Source organism: Lepidochelys olivacea, assembly GCF_965140295.1.
Source record: "Lepidochelys olivacea isolate rLepOli2 genome assembly, chromosome: 21".
In the NCBI taxonomy this organism is placed as follows: domain Eukaryota; kingdom Metazoa; phylum Chordata; order Testudines; family Cheloniidae; genus Lepidochelys; species Lepidochelys olivacea.
The window spans coordinates 9,463,449-9,475,662 of NC_140431.1; the positions used below are offsets into that span (position 1 = coordinate 9,463,449).

The window sequence follows — 12,214 nt, forward strand, 5'->3', positions numbered from 1 at the left end:
CCACAGCACGTTTTGTAAGAGTACAGAGTAAAGATGTTAACCCTTGTGTCCTGGGCAAATTACATTGTGCTGGTCTGAAACACCCAGCAGTCTAAACTCATACAATATTCTTCACTTCCTGTCCTAAACGGTCATGTTGAGTTGCTGGACTGCCTTGTCTGATAAGCTTTTCTGTAGCTCCTTTCCAGTTGTGCCATTAAAGGACAAGCAAAGAGTCTGAATACAACCTTAGGGTTCTCCATGGAGATCCCCAAGGATGTATCCCAGCCCCACTATTCCACCTTTCAAGATGTCTGGGTGATCTTCCTGGCAGAGCCCACCCTGAGATAGTCAAGACACAATCTCCGTCCATACACGGGAAGTTCACATCATGCAAAAGCTTGTCTAGAAAGCCTATTGAGAATGAAAAGCACCATCCCTCGGTGTCAGAACGCCTCTGCATCGCATGGTTTCCTCATCATATGACAACTCTTCTCAGGCTGTCTAGACCAAAGGCTGGTTCACAGTGGGCATTGCTGCTGCCCCAATTTTCAGCCAGTCAGAGAAGCATCCGTCCCGGGTACATTGCTCAATCCCCAGGAGGGAAGAGAAGCCAAGTTCCTGTTCTCATTCCTTCCTGCAGAACAAAGAGAAAAAAGCCGCTCTTGGGCAAGAATCCTTTTTCTTTTGTTCAGCCTCCCCCCTGCACTGCTGGATAGCGGGAAGAAGAGACATGGAAAAGCTCATGCATCTGGTCTTCTTGGTCTCCTTATCAGGTAAGAAAGTGTCCAGCTCCTTTTGTGTCGGGTTGAGGAGTAGGCAAAGGTTTGGAGCAATGACTGGCGTTGTCCAGCATCTAGCATGAGTCATAGCAGGGCCCATGAGGCAAACGCCGCATAGGACACAAGGCTCAGCTGCTTGTTCTGGAGCCAGAGAAGATGATTCTACTGTGAACGTTCTTAAACGGACCCACCCCCACAATTATCAGTGGGAGTGCCAATAAAAGTCAAAGCAGGTAGCTATCTTTTAAGGGCAAGATTTACGGCAGGAGGAGTTGAGGGAGTTCAAAACTTGGCAGGAGGTGTTCTGCCCCCTGCAGGATCCAGCTCAAGATCTGCCATGGTACTGAAGAGATGTCGATTCTCTGGGCCTGGTTCTCCCTTGTCTTGGGCTCTGTGCAATAACTGCACCTGTGCAAAGGGACAGTCACATGCACATATACGGATTTGGTGCCATGATCCACCCACTTCGCGTTCGCTGTGTGAATGACAACGTCAGGTGCAAAGCAATGGAGAACGAGCCCGCCTCCCTCCTGACCCATACGAGTCCCAGAACATGTCTGGCAAAGAAGCCACAAATAGTCTTGAAGCAGCAGACTGAGTCAAATGGAGCCACGGTAACATGTTTAGCGAGTGAACATGCGAACCACAGAGAATATACAAAGCAGGAGGAGGAGGAGGGAATCCATCCCATGACTGGGGAGCTATTACATGTTTGTGGACAAGGAGCAGGTAGTTTGGAGTGGGGGGGTCAGAAGGGCTCCCCTAAACATAAGCCACTACACTACATGCTTTTCAGCAGCTGCATTCATGGTTTCATTTCTTTCCAGGGTTTGTGTTCTTTACTCTTGATTTTTTCCAAAGGACACCGGAGATCCTACCGCTCAGGTGCTTCCAGGGTGGTGGGCTGAGGTCTGTCAGGGAATCTGTAAGTCAGAACAGGAAACACCTTGGAAGAAATAACAAGAGCCTTTAACTGCACTCTCAGCAACTGAGATTGCAAAATCCAGCTTGTGTGACTATTTTACATGCAAACTACAACAGCTCCAGAGATTCCTGGAGAGAGGAGTTTGGGGGCAGGGGGAGGGAGAGCGAGGCATGAGGATGTCAGGCTAACCACTGGAGATTGTCTGATGCATCTAGGCAAAATGGAAAAAATATAGGGAAAACAATTCTATCTAGGTGCTTATCTGGCCTCCGTCACAACTGAGCATCTTACAACACCTCCGGAAGGCAGGGAAGCGTTAGCCCCATTTTACAGATAGGAAATTAAGGCACAGAAATGTTAAATGTCTTGCCAGTGGTCACAAGGGGACAGTTTGTAGCAAAGCTAGGAATAAAACCAGGGCCTGTCTGAGTCCCAGTTCACTGCTTTAATGTCAAGACCATCCTTCCTCCAGTCCCATGCAAATCTTGTCAATTTCTTCCCTTCTTTTTCTACGGAGGCTGACAAACAAAAATTCCAGCTCTCCTCCAGGAGGAAACTGGACTGGACTTCTCTTCCTGGAACACCCTGGAATAACCAAGGACCACATTACTTTACGAAGGATACCGGAATCACGGTTCTTCCACCTCACTCTCCTATGATACCCACCTAGGGTGACCAGATGTCCCGATTTTATAGGGACAGTCCCAATTTTTGGGTCTTTTTCTTATATAGGCTCCTATTACCCCCCACCCCATCCCGATTTTTCACATTTGCTGTCTGGTCACCCTATATCCACCCATTCAAAACCCCCCTGCCTGGAAGATGGACAGAGAGAAGCTGAGAGCCTATCCATTATGACTGTCATCTAGCTAGCAGCATATATGCGATGCTCACAATCTTTCTATGGGGACTTCACGTGGGAAATAAGACACAGGAATAGATGAACATCTGTAAGGAACAGCTTTTCCTCTCCACCGAGGCATTAGAACTCTCATCCCGATTCTCAACATCCTCTTCTATAGTCTTGGCACATGCAGTCTTACCATCTGTCTGTCCCACCCTGTGTGTGTCTTGTCTTATGCTTCGATTGTCAGCTCTTTGGGCAGGAACCATTTTTGTGTTGTGTTTGTACAGCCCCTAGCACTATGGGGCCCTGGTCCATCATGGGGGCTCATAGGTGCTATCGCAATATACATAATAGTAGATGAACGCTTTCCAAGCACCGACCCTATTTCCATTACACATAGGCCACAGCTGCAAAATCTGGATGAGTGGCCAGAATTTCCAAAATGATGGGGTGTTTGCAACCAACATTCTGGCTTGGGCTCATCTGTATCATCCTCAGTAATAAAGAATAAGGGAGAAGGAACACAGATAACATAGGCTCTGTCAGCAGCATTGTTCTGAAAGATAATGGCTCAGAGTTTTGCATGTGACATTACCAAACCTAAACTGGCAGTCTCTGACCAAGAGTGAAATAGCCGGGGTGCTACAGGTCAGAACTGAGGTGCACTGGGGTGGGGGTGGAACCCCAAGACTACAATAGCAGGGTGCTGCAGGTCAGGACTGAGGTGCATTGGCAAAGCAGCATATGCAACGCTTGCAGAACACCTTTATGCCTACTCTTTTTTAGCTTAACATTTACTCTGAATATTTACAAATAAGAGAAGATGGTGCATCTTCCCAAACATTGTGGCATTCCCAATCATCTCAGTACAGGCAGCTCTGTGAAGCCCTTATAACGTCCATTCCCAATGTATTCCCGTCTTCAGTTCTATTTAGAATTCTTCTGCAGCAGTCGCTCGTGACTGAAAAGCCTTCACCTAAAACAGACTCCTCAAAATAGCACACAGCTTCCTTCTAAATGTATAAATATCCCAAACAATGTGGTCCCTTTGCTTCTGCAGCTCGAAGAGAAACAGAAATTAGAAGGAACTAAGGAGAAACAGCAAAGTAGTCAAAGATCAGCTGCTCCTAGGGCAGTGCTAGAATTAGCAATATCCCAGGAAACAGAGCAAAAAGAGATTTCTCAAAACCAAGGGTGTTAAAAGGTCAGTAACGGGACTAAGAATTAACCCTCCAGCCACACAACTGGAGACTGGCTTGTGCCTGTGGATCTGATTCCGTTATACCAAGACCCCTTAGTTTGCACCACTCTGGCAGCATGAAGGGGCCCTACAGTGGTTGTGAATTTCATTTGCATACCACCAGAGCCGGACTAGGGGCCATGGGTGTAACTGCCAAGCAGACTTTGTAAATTTAATCCTCCTCAGTGTCCCAGGAAAGGCCCAGTTTCAATTTTTGGAAGTTTCTTGCTCCCCGGCCCAGCAATGTGATCAGCCCCCAGAGAATGGAAGGACCTCACATCACTGAGGTCAGCCTGGAATCTCTGTGGTCACTTCTGGCCTTGAACTCTATCACTATGGAGTGAGCCACGTGACCAGGCAAGGTGAGGTGTTGATGAGCTCTGACTGGAGCCCAAGCCAGGCCATGTAACGTTCAACATCATGCAAGGAAGAAAGTGCGGAAGGGGAAGGCTTTTGTGGCATTTCAGGAGACAAATCCTTCACTGGGGAGACAAGATCTCCTCCCCTTTCTCTCCCACAGGAAAACCCACTGGTGCATCAGTGGAGGGTCAATAGGTAAAGAATTAGAGAAGGCCTGAACCAAAATCCTAAATCTGAACATGCCCAAACATTGGGGACTGAGGGAGGAGGGTGAGTAGATTACAGTGGTAAATGGTTGGATGATACCCTGTCATCTACAACAATGGTTCTCAGCCAGGGGTCCATGTACTTTTGGGGGTACGCAGAAGTCTTGCAGGGGATACATCAACTCATCTAGATATTTGTCTAGTTTTACAACAGGCACTAGCAAAGTCAGTACAAACTAACATTTCATACAGACAATGACTTGTTTATCCTGCTCTATATACTATACACTGAAATGTAAGTACCACATTTATATTCCAATTGATGTATTTTATAATTATATGATTATAAAAATGAGAAAGTCAGCAATTTTTCAATACCATTATCCTGTGACACTTCTGTATTTTTATGTCTGATTTTGTCAGCAAGCAGTTTTTAACTGAGGTGAAGCTTGGGTTAGACAGGGGAGGGATAGCTCAGTGGTTTGAGCATTGGGCTGCTAAACCCAGGGTTGCGAGTTCAATCCTTGAGGGGGCCATTTAGGGATCTGGGGCAAAAATTGGGGATTGGTCCTGCTTTGAGCAGGGGGTTGGACTAGATGATCTCCTGAGGTCCCCTCCAAACCTGATATTCTATGATATCATCTATATTTCCAAGACTCCTGAAAGGGGTACAGTAGTCTGGAAAGGTTGAGAGCCACTAATCTACACTACGTTGCTACGTCCAATAGAGATGGGGAATTACAGGTCCAAATTGTCCTAGTGAGGACAAGGGAAGTAAGTGTGTGTGTGTGTTTGTCTGTGTTTGTGAGAGAGAGAAAAGACACTCAGAGAGAAGATGATTGAGACCTAAGTCAGGTTTTCCTTTCTCTCCTCCAGAGCTGTGTGTGGCAGAGAACATCACGGTGGTGTACGGAATGGAAGGTGAGACCATCTCCATCAGGTGCACCTACAGCCCCAAGGAGAACAAGTGGAGAGAGAAGAGCTGGTGCAAACATGTCAATAAGACTGAGTGCCAGCATGTGGTCAGCGCCCACCGCTTCTGGCTCCAGTTCCTGAAGAAGTGGAAAGGCAACACTTCCATTGCCGACAACATCCACAAGGGGGTCCTCACAGTGACCATGGAGAGGCTCCAGAAACAGGACGCAGGGCTGTACCAGTGCAAGACAGACTTCTTAGGAGAAGCAAAGACCTTAAAGAAGGTGAAAGTGGAGGTGCTAGGAGGTAGGTCCCCAGGCTGTGATTTCAATACAACAGGATTTCATGCACTTTCATTTTTTTGCATTACCATAGTATCTACAGACCCCAGCTGAGATCAGGGCCACACTGTGCTAGGTGCTGTACATACCCAGAAGGAAGACACGCTCCCTGCCCCCAGGGGCTTATAATCTAAGCAGACCAAGGAAGTGCTGCTATCCTCATTTTATAGATAGGGAACTGAGGCACAGAGAGATTAGGTGCCCTGCCCAAGGTCACCCAGGAAGAGTCTGTGGGCAGATCTAGGAACTCAACCCAGATCTCCTCGTTCCCAGTCCAGTGCTTTTATCACAAGACCCTCATTCCTCCTCTGCCGTCCTTGTGCTAATGCAGGAGGGGTGAGCTGAGGGGCAGAGCACAGCCTATAAAGTGTGGCCTGCAGTCATCCTCCTCTGCAACAGTAGGGCAAGGACACAGATGACTAACCACAATATTTCTTTGCTAGTGAAATCTAGCAAACAACTGCTATTCCCCCTAGCCGGGAAGGCATGAGCACAAAGGGAAGTGATTGCAAGCTCTTTGGAGGACAGGATTAGAATTCAAAACAACCTTGACCAATTGAAGCATTGGTCAGAAATCAACAAGGTGACATTCAAGAAAGACGAGTGCAAAGTACTTCACCTAGGGAGGAAAAATCAAATGCACAATGGGGAACAAGTGACCAGGTGGTAGCACTGCTGAAAAGGATCGGGGGGCGGGAGGGGAGGTTTAGTGCATCACATGTTGAATATGAGTCAACAGTGTGATGCAGTTGCAAAGAAGACGAAGATCATCCTGGGGTGCACGAACAGAAGCATTTTACATAAGACGCGGGAGGTAATTGTCTTGCTCTATTTGGCACTGGTGAAGCCTCAGCAGGAGTACTGTGTCCTATTCTGGGTGCCGGGCTTCAGGGACAAACTGGAGGGAGTCCAGAGGAGTGCGACAGAGATGATCAAAGGTTCAGAAAACCTGACCTGTGAGGAAAGGTTAAAAACACTGGGCATGTTTAGTCTTGAGAAACAAAAGACTGAAGGTTTCAGAGTAGCAGCCGTGTTAGTCTGTATTTGCAAAAAGAAAAGGAGGACTTGTGGCACCTTAGAGACTAACCAATTTATTTGAGCATAAGCTTTCGTGAGCTACAGCTCACTTCATCAGATGCATTCAGTGAGCTGTAGCTCACAAAAGCTTATGCTCAAATAAATTTGTTAGTCTCTAAGGTGCCACAAGTCCTCCTTTTCTTTTTGCAAAGACTGAAGGGGGACCGGATAATAGTCTTCAAATATATTAAGTGCTATTATAAAGAGGACAGTGATCAATTGTTTTCCATGACCACTGAAGGTAGGACAAGAAATAATGGGCTTAATCTGCAACAGGGGAGACCTAGGTTAGATATTAGGAAAAACTTTCTAAAGATAAAGGTTGTTAAGTTCTGGAACAGGCTTCCAAGGAAGGTTTTTAAGAAAAGGCTGCATAAACACCTGTCATGGATGGTCTAGGTTTACTTGGTCCTGCCTCAGTGTAGGGGACTGGACTTGATGACTTCTCGAGGTCCCTTCCAGCCCTGCGTTCCTATGATTCTGTGAAACCAATATTATTGTCCTGTGTGTTTGATATGCACTCAGACTACATAGATTCATATGCCAAATGTATGAAACCTTGAGATGCCTGGCAAGTTGCTAATGTGGCTCTTAACACAGTGAAGTTTGGGCATCCTTGGATCCATGCAGTTAGCAATGCCAGGTTAGTCCATAGTGAGTAAGCCCCAAAGTTCCCTGTTACCAGGCATCAGGCTCTTTGGATACAGTCATAAATGTGGTGGTGACCTCATGGGTTTCCTGCATCTTTCTCCTTTCACTCGATGGCCCAGAGGAATAGTCCCTGCACAGGCAGGACAGACGGGTTTTACTCATGGACTTTGTAGGCTAACAAGCATTTGCTATTCAGATTACAAGTGTCTATAAGATCCATGTTCCATGCTAGTTTTGAGAACACAGATGGAGTATCCAAGCCCGGGTACCAGAGATGCCACCATGGTTTCCTAAATATTAGCAGGATGCTCTTGTCATGTAAATGTCTAATGGGCCTGCAAGCCTGGAGGTTCTGGCCCAGACTCTCCTCTTATTTACCCTGCTTTACAGCAATGGAGCCCACTGCAGTCATTACACTAGGGCAGTGGTTCCCAAACTTGTTCTGCCGCTTGTTCAGGGAAAGCCCTTGGCGGGCTGGCCTTTTGTTTACCTGCCGCATCCACAGGTTCGGCCGATTGCAGCTGCCAGTGGCCACGCTTCGCGAAGCGGTGCCCAGTACATCCCTCGGCCCGCGTTGCTTCCCGCAGTTCCCATTGGCCTGGAGCAGCGAACCGCAGCCACTGGGAGCCGTGATTGGCCGAACCTGCGGACGCGGCAGGTAAACAAACCGGCCCGGCCCGCCAGGGGCTTTCCCTGCACAAGCAGCAGAACCAAGTTTGCGAACCACTGCACTAGAGTATGAGAGAGGTCCCAGACTTCACCTCTCCGCATCCGCGAGGAGCCAGAACAAAGCTGATGACCTCTGGTTATTAATAAACATTGCATGGGAAGCTAAACTGCTCTGTTTCCATCAGCAGGTGTAATGGAGACCCTGGCACCAGAGGAGCCCAGAGCTGTGCACAGCATCTCCAGGTAAACTGGCAGGCTCATTCTCGTGCTGACGTCTCTGTAAGGAACACATCCCTGGGTTTAGTTCACCCCGCAACTGCACCAGCTTTAAAGCAGCGATGGGACCTAGGGTATATCCCTTGCTGGGTGTGTGTCCTTTGCAGTGGCTGGGGGAAGCCAGACACATTGCCCAGTAGGACAGGATTACCCGGGATGGGCAGTCAGAGATTTGCAAAGAATGCAGCAGGCAGGGGGAGAGAGACTGAACCAAAGAGACATAGGAAAGAACATGGCTGGCTACAGAAGAGGAGTGGGCTGGTCTGGTGGCACAGCTGTTTGAGATGTAAGCGCCTCGTCGTTTTGCTCCTTGTTTGTACAGCCCCTAGCACATTCAGGTCCTGGTCCATGACTGGGGCTGCTAGGTGCTACCGTGCTACACACAATAATAATGTTATAGGAGAGTCTATCAGAAGTGGGGGAAGGTTGGCAGCAGCATCCTAGAGAAAGTGGACAAATGATGCATGAAGGATGGGCTCTGCCCACTAACTGCCTGAAACCACCATGGCAGAAGGGTCACTCTACTCCACCTCAGTACCAGCTTTAAACAAATAAAATGGGGGCTGGTGTAGCAAATGCACACATGGAAATTAACTTAACCAGTCATTACACCAACTATACAGAGGAAAAATACGATACAGATCCCTGTGGGGTAATTCTATCCCCTGGGGGAGCTTTCAAGTGTACCCATTGCTCTCAAGAGCCGCCTCCCACCTGGGAGATATCAGATTGGTCTGACACAAATTGCCAGGCATCATTACAGAGCCCACACTTCGTATAGAATCTGAGAGAGGCTCGTACAAATAGAACAGAAAGAATGAATTCCAACAGCTGACTGTCTAATTGTCTTAGGTATATCTCACTGCGGGGTCTTGGGCTCTGACACCCATAAGGGGATTAGCATTTGACACCCCTCTATGGCCGGGTTTGAAGATCTTTTTCCCTCCTCTCGAGCAGAGGTTCGCAACTTGGGGGAGGATGGAAAGGGGAACATAAACAAATGCCGGGGAGAAATGAGCACTCTGCCTTTTGCACCTAGCTAAATGGTGGAGGGGTAGCAGTTCAATTGGAGAGGGCTCCCCGCTAGATCCTGGGTAGATGAGAGGAGGGTAATGACCCGGTATGGGAAAGGGTGGCACATATGGAAAAGGTCAAGAACCATTGCTCCGGAGGAGGAATTTGATTTGTTTCCATCAGCTGCCCTTGCCTTCCTGGTCACCGTTCTGCCTTTCAGGCTGCGATATCCCTGGGACTCTTGGTTTCTGTCTTGACCAGCCCTGGACACCCTGTGGGCACTTGGCTAGGCACCCAACTCCCATGACAGTGAAGTGCCTAACTGCCATCTGTGCCTTGGCTCATCTCCCCCACCATTCACAGTGGTGAACAACTTCATGTGTCCAATCAGGCTCTGAGGGCCTGCTCTTGCTCCCAATGGGGTCAATGGCAAACCTCCCATTGGCTTCCGAGAGGCAGGCTGAGGGCTACAATTCTGCCTGGTGCAAAATATCCTGTGTGCAGCAAGGTGAAGCTGCTCAGCACCTTGCAGGGTTGGGCCCTATGAGATAAAATTCTACCACTAGGGGGACTGTATAGAGAGCAGATGAGGAAATGTGGCCCCTACGTCAGTTCAGAAGTCAAATGCTTCACCTCCATTGATCACTCCCCACTTTTTAAAGGCTACTACAACCACGGAGTATTTGGGGGCTGTTAAACTTCTTTGATTTTATTTTTTATTAAATACAGTACTATTTATTATGATTTCACACCCGATTAAAAGGTTCAGCTCTTTACTAATGGGATTGTATTGCAATCCCGCTTTTGGATGAGAGGCAAAACCAAGGTCCTGAACATCTGTGTTCAGCACAAGACTAAGGGATATGCTGTGGCATCCTGACCCAGTTCCAGTTTGGGGTTCGTGCTGCCTTCCTGCATTTTCCATAGGACATGAAATTCTTCATCTCTTCCTGATCCAAAATTATTCTTTGGAGTTGTTGCGTGTTTGATAAACTGCTGCTGCATTCCTGCCCAGAGCTGGCTGCACTTCAGTGGTTCCTGTATATCATTGTTTATCCATTAATGAGATTCTTCAGATTAAAGCTATTGTTTGGGACAACTGTAATCTTTGCAGCCTCCCATGCGTGGGCAGGAAGAATGTCTGATAGAGACAGTGATTGTCTTTGGCTTTCTATGTTACCAAAATACAAGATCCACATTAAAAGGTGGGAAACTTCATTTCCTAGTTAAAGCTAAACCGTTGTATGTCTGGTTTTCCATAACAGCCTTCCTGAGGCCCATTTCAATGCATTCATCTGCACCATTATGGTACTCCTGCTCGCTAAATTCCTGACAGCCATACTGATCTTTATCATCGCCAGCCATCAGAGGAGCAGCGCCACGGGGGAGGGGAGCCACAATCTGAACCAACACCAGCTCCTTCCACTCACAGGTGATCTCATGAGCGTTCACATTACAGAATTAACCCCAACTGGGAGACACTCCCCCGGGCTGGGCTACAGACCTAGGGAAACAAGAGGAAAAAAAAGCCCTGGGGAACTGGAATAAGGTTCCAGGGCAAACTTTGCTGCTTGCAAAGGGAGAGGATAAATGCTGAAGTGAAATGGACATGCAATGAGCCTGCCATCCATATGGGAGGTTGTCAGCAACTGTCTCCATTGCTCATCTCCCACCCCATTTCTAATCAGTGTTCCTCTTCCATTTCCAGAACAAGAGAACTGAAAGGATGACGCAGGTAATGCTTGGACAGAATGGGAGGAGGAAGAAGAGGATGGGTGGAAAAATAAAGAACTCCAAGAGTCTGTCCATCCAAACTCCCAACTCCCCCAGGACAAACACACATACATGTAGTGATGCCGCACAGACGTGGACAGGATGAGAAAGCTCTGCTCGGTTTTCCCCGTGCCCCCATGAGGGATAACCTTTGCTTGCTGTGCCAGGCTTTGCCTGCAAGGCTAATGGAAAATGCTTCGCTGCAAAAGAAACCAAAGATGCAGCATTTGACAGTGCATTCGCCTAGCGCACAAGTGGGACTTTCATGGCGTATCTTAGTAGCCATGGCGTGTCTCGGGTCCAATCTACAGAGGGTGCAATGGGCCATGTGAATTACTAACCCAGGTGATGCTAAATAAAGGGCATTGTCATGTCTCAGCTCTCCATGTGTCTTGTCCTGATTCACTGAAAATCAGTGTTGTAATGAAAAACTAGCAGTTTTACTATGTGTGTCCAGCCTGGCTGGATGTCTCCAGAAAACCAATGGAATGCTCCCCACATGTCCAGGGAGATATCTTACCCAGGGGTGGACCAAAATAGGGCAATAGTGCAAGGATCAGGTAATCTGGGGCCATCTCACTCCCAGTACATGAAACAAGTCCAGGAATCCATTGCAGGGCTGAGTTAGGGTTTAACAACACAGAGTGGGAGCAGAGGGATGGGCTAAAACTGTGCTTTATCAGTTATATTCTGCAGCTAGGAACTTGTGACAGCCGAATCCCATGGATACATCTCTGTGTTTCCCCACAAAGAACGGAGGTGGTCAGTGCTCTAAGGTTCACACTGGGTCCGTAGGAACATAAAACGAATACTGCTACCAGGTCTCAGTGGCCCCACTCTGAGAGTTAAAGGAGAATTTTCTCTCTCACCCTATGTGATTTGTAGTTTGTGCAAACATACCCGTGCTCACTTTAATCTAGTTAACATGCTAATAATAACCCAGAACATATGGCAACATGGGCTACAGGGTGGGCTTTAGACACCTGCCCAGGGAGCCTGGGTATATACTTGCATTGTTAGCCTGCACTGAGGTCTATGCCAATGTGTCTTCACGGCTGTTTTTAGCCATGTTAACTTGATTAAAGATAATACATGTGTGTCTACCTACACCTACGACTGCAGCTTAGACATACCCAGAGATTGAGACCTTTCCCATGGC

At 47.7% G+C, this 12,214-nt stretch overlaps 2 protein-coding genes across 2 annotated transcripts in view; one reads left to right on the top strand and one right to left on the bottom strand.

The window, feature by feature from the left end:
• LOC311511203 (uncharacterized protein) overlaps positions 1-12,214 on the bottom strand; it is a 91,045-nt gene that overhangs the window by 57,031 nt on the left and 21,800 nt on the right. The gene's annotated exons all lie outside the window — the stretch shown is intronic.
• Positions 665-11,412, top strand: LOC311511176 (triggering receptor expressed on myeloid cells 2-like). Its single transcript, XM_084611575.1, has 5 exons — positions 665-755; positions 5,216-5,560; positions 8,178-8,235; positions 10,548-10,714; positions 10,991-11,412. Exons 1-5 carry the CDS (start codon positions 713-715, stop codon positions 11,002-11,004), a joined length of 627 nt encoding a protein of 208 aa, XP_084467701.1. The 5' UTR covers positions 665-712; the 3' UTR covers positions 11,005-11,412.

Excerpts from the sequence above, each read along its gene's own strand:
- LOC311511176 (XM_084611575.1), top strand. The coding sequence starts at position 713 with ATGGAAAAGCTCATGCATCTGGTCTTCTTGGTCTCCTTATCAG. Across the intron at positions 756-5,215 it reads CTTCTTGGTCTCCTTATCAG|AGCTGTGTGTGGCAGAGAAC; the intron begins GTAAGAAAGTGT and ends TCTCTCCTCCAG. Across the intron at positions 8,236-10,547 it reads GCTGTGCACAGCATCTCCAG|CCTTCCTGAGGCCCATTTCA; the intron begins GTAAACTGGCAG and ends TTTCCATAACAG.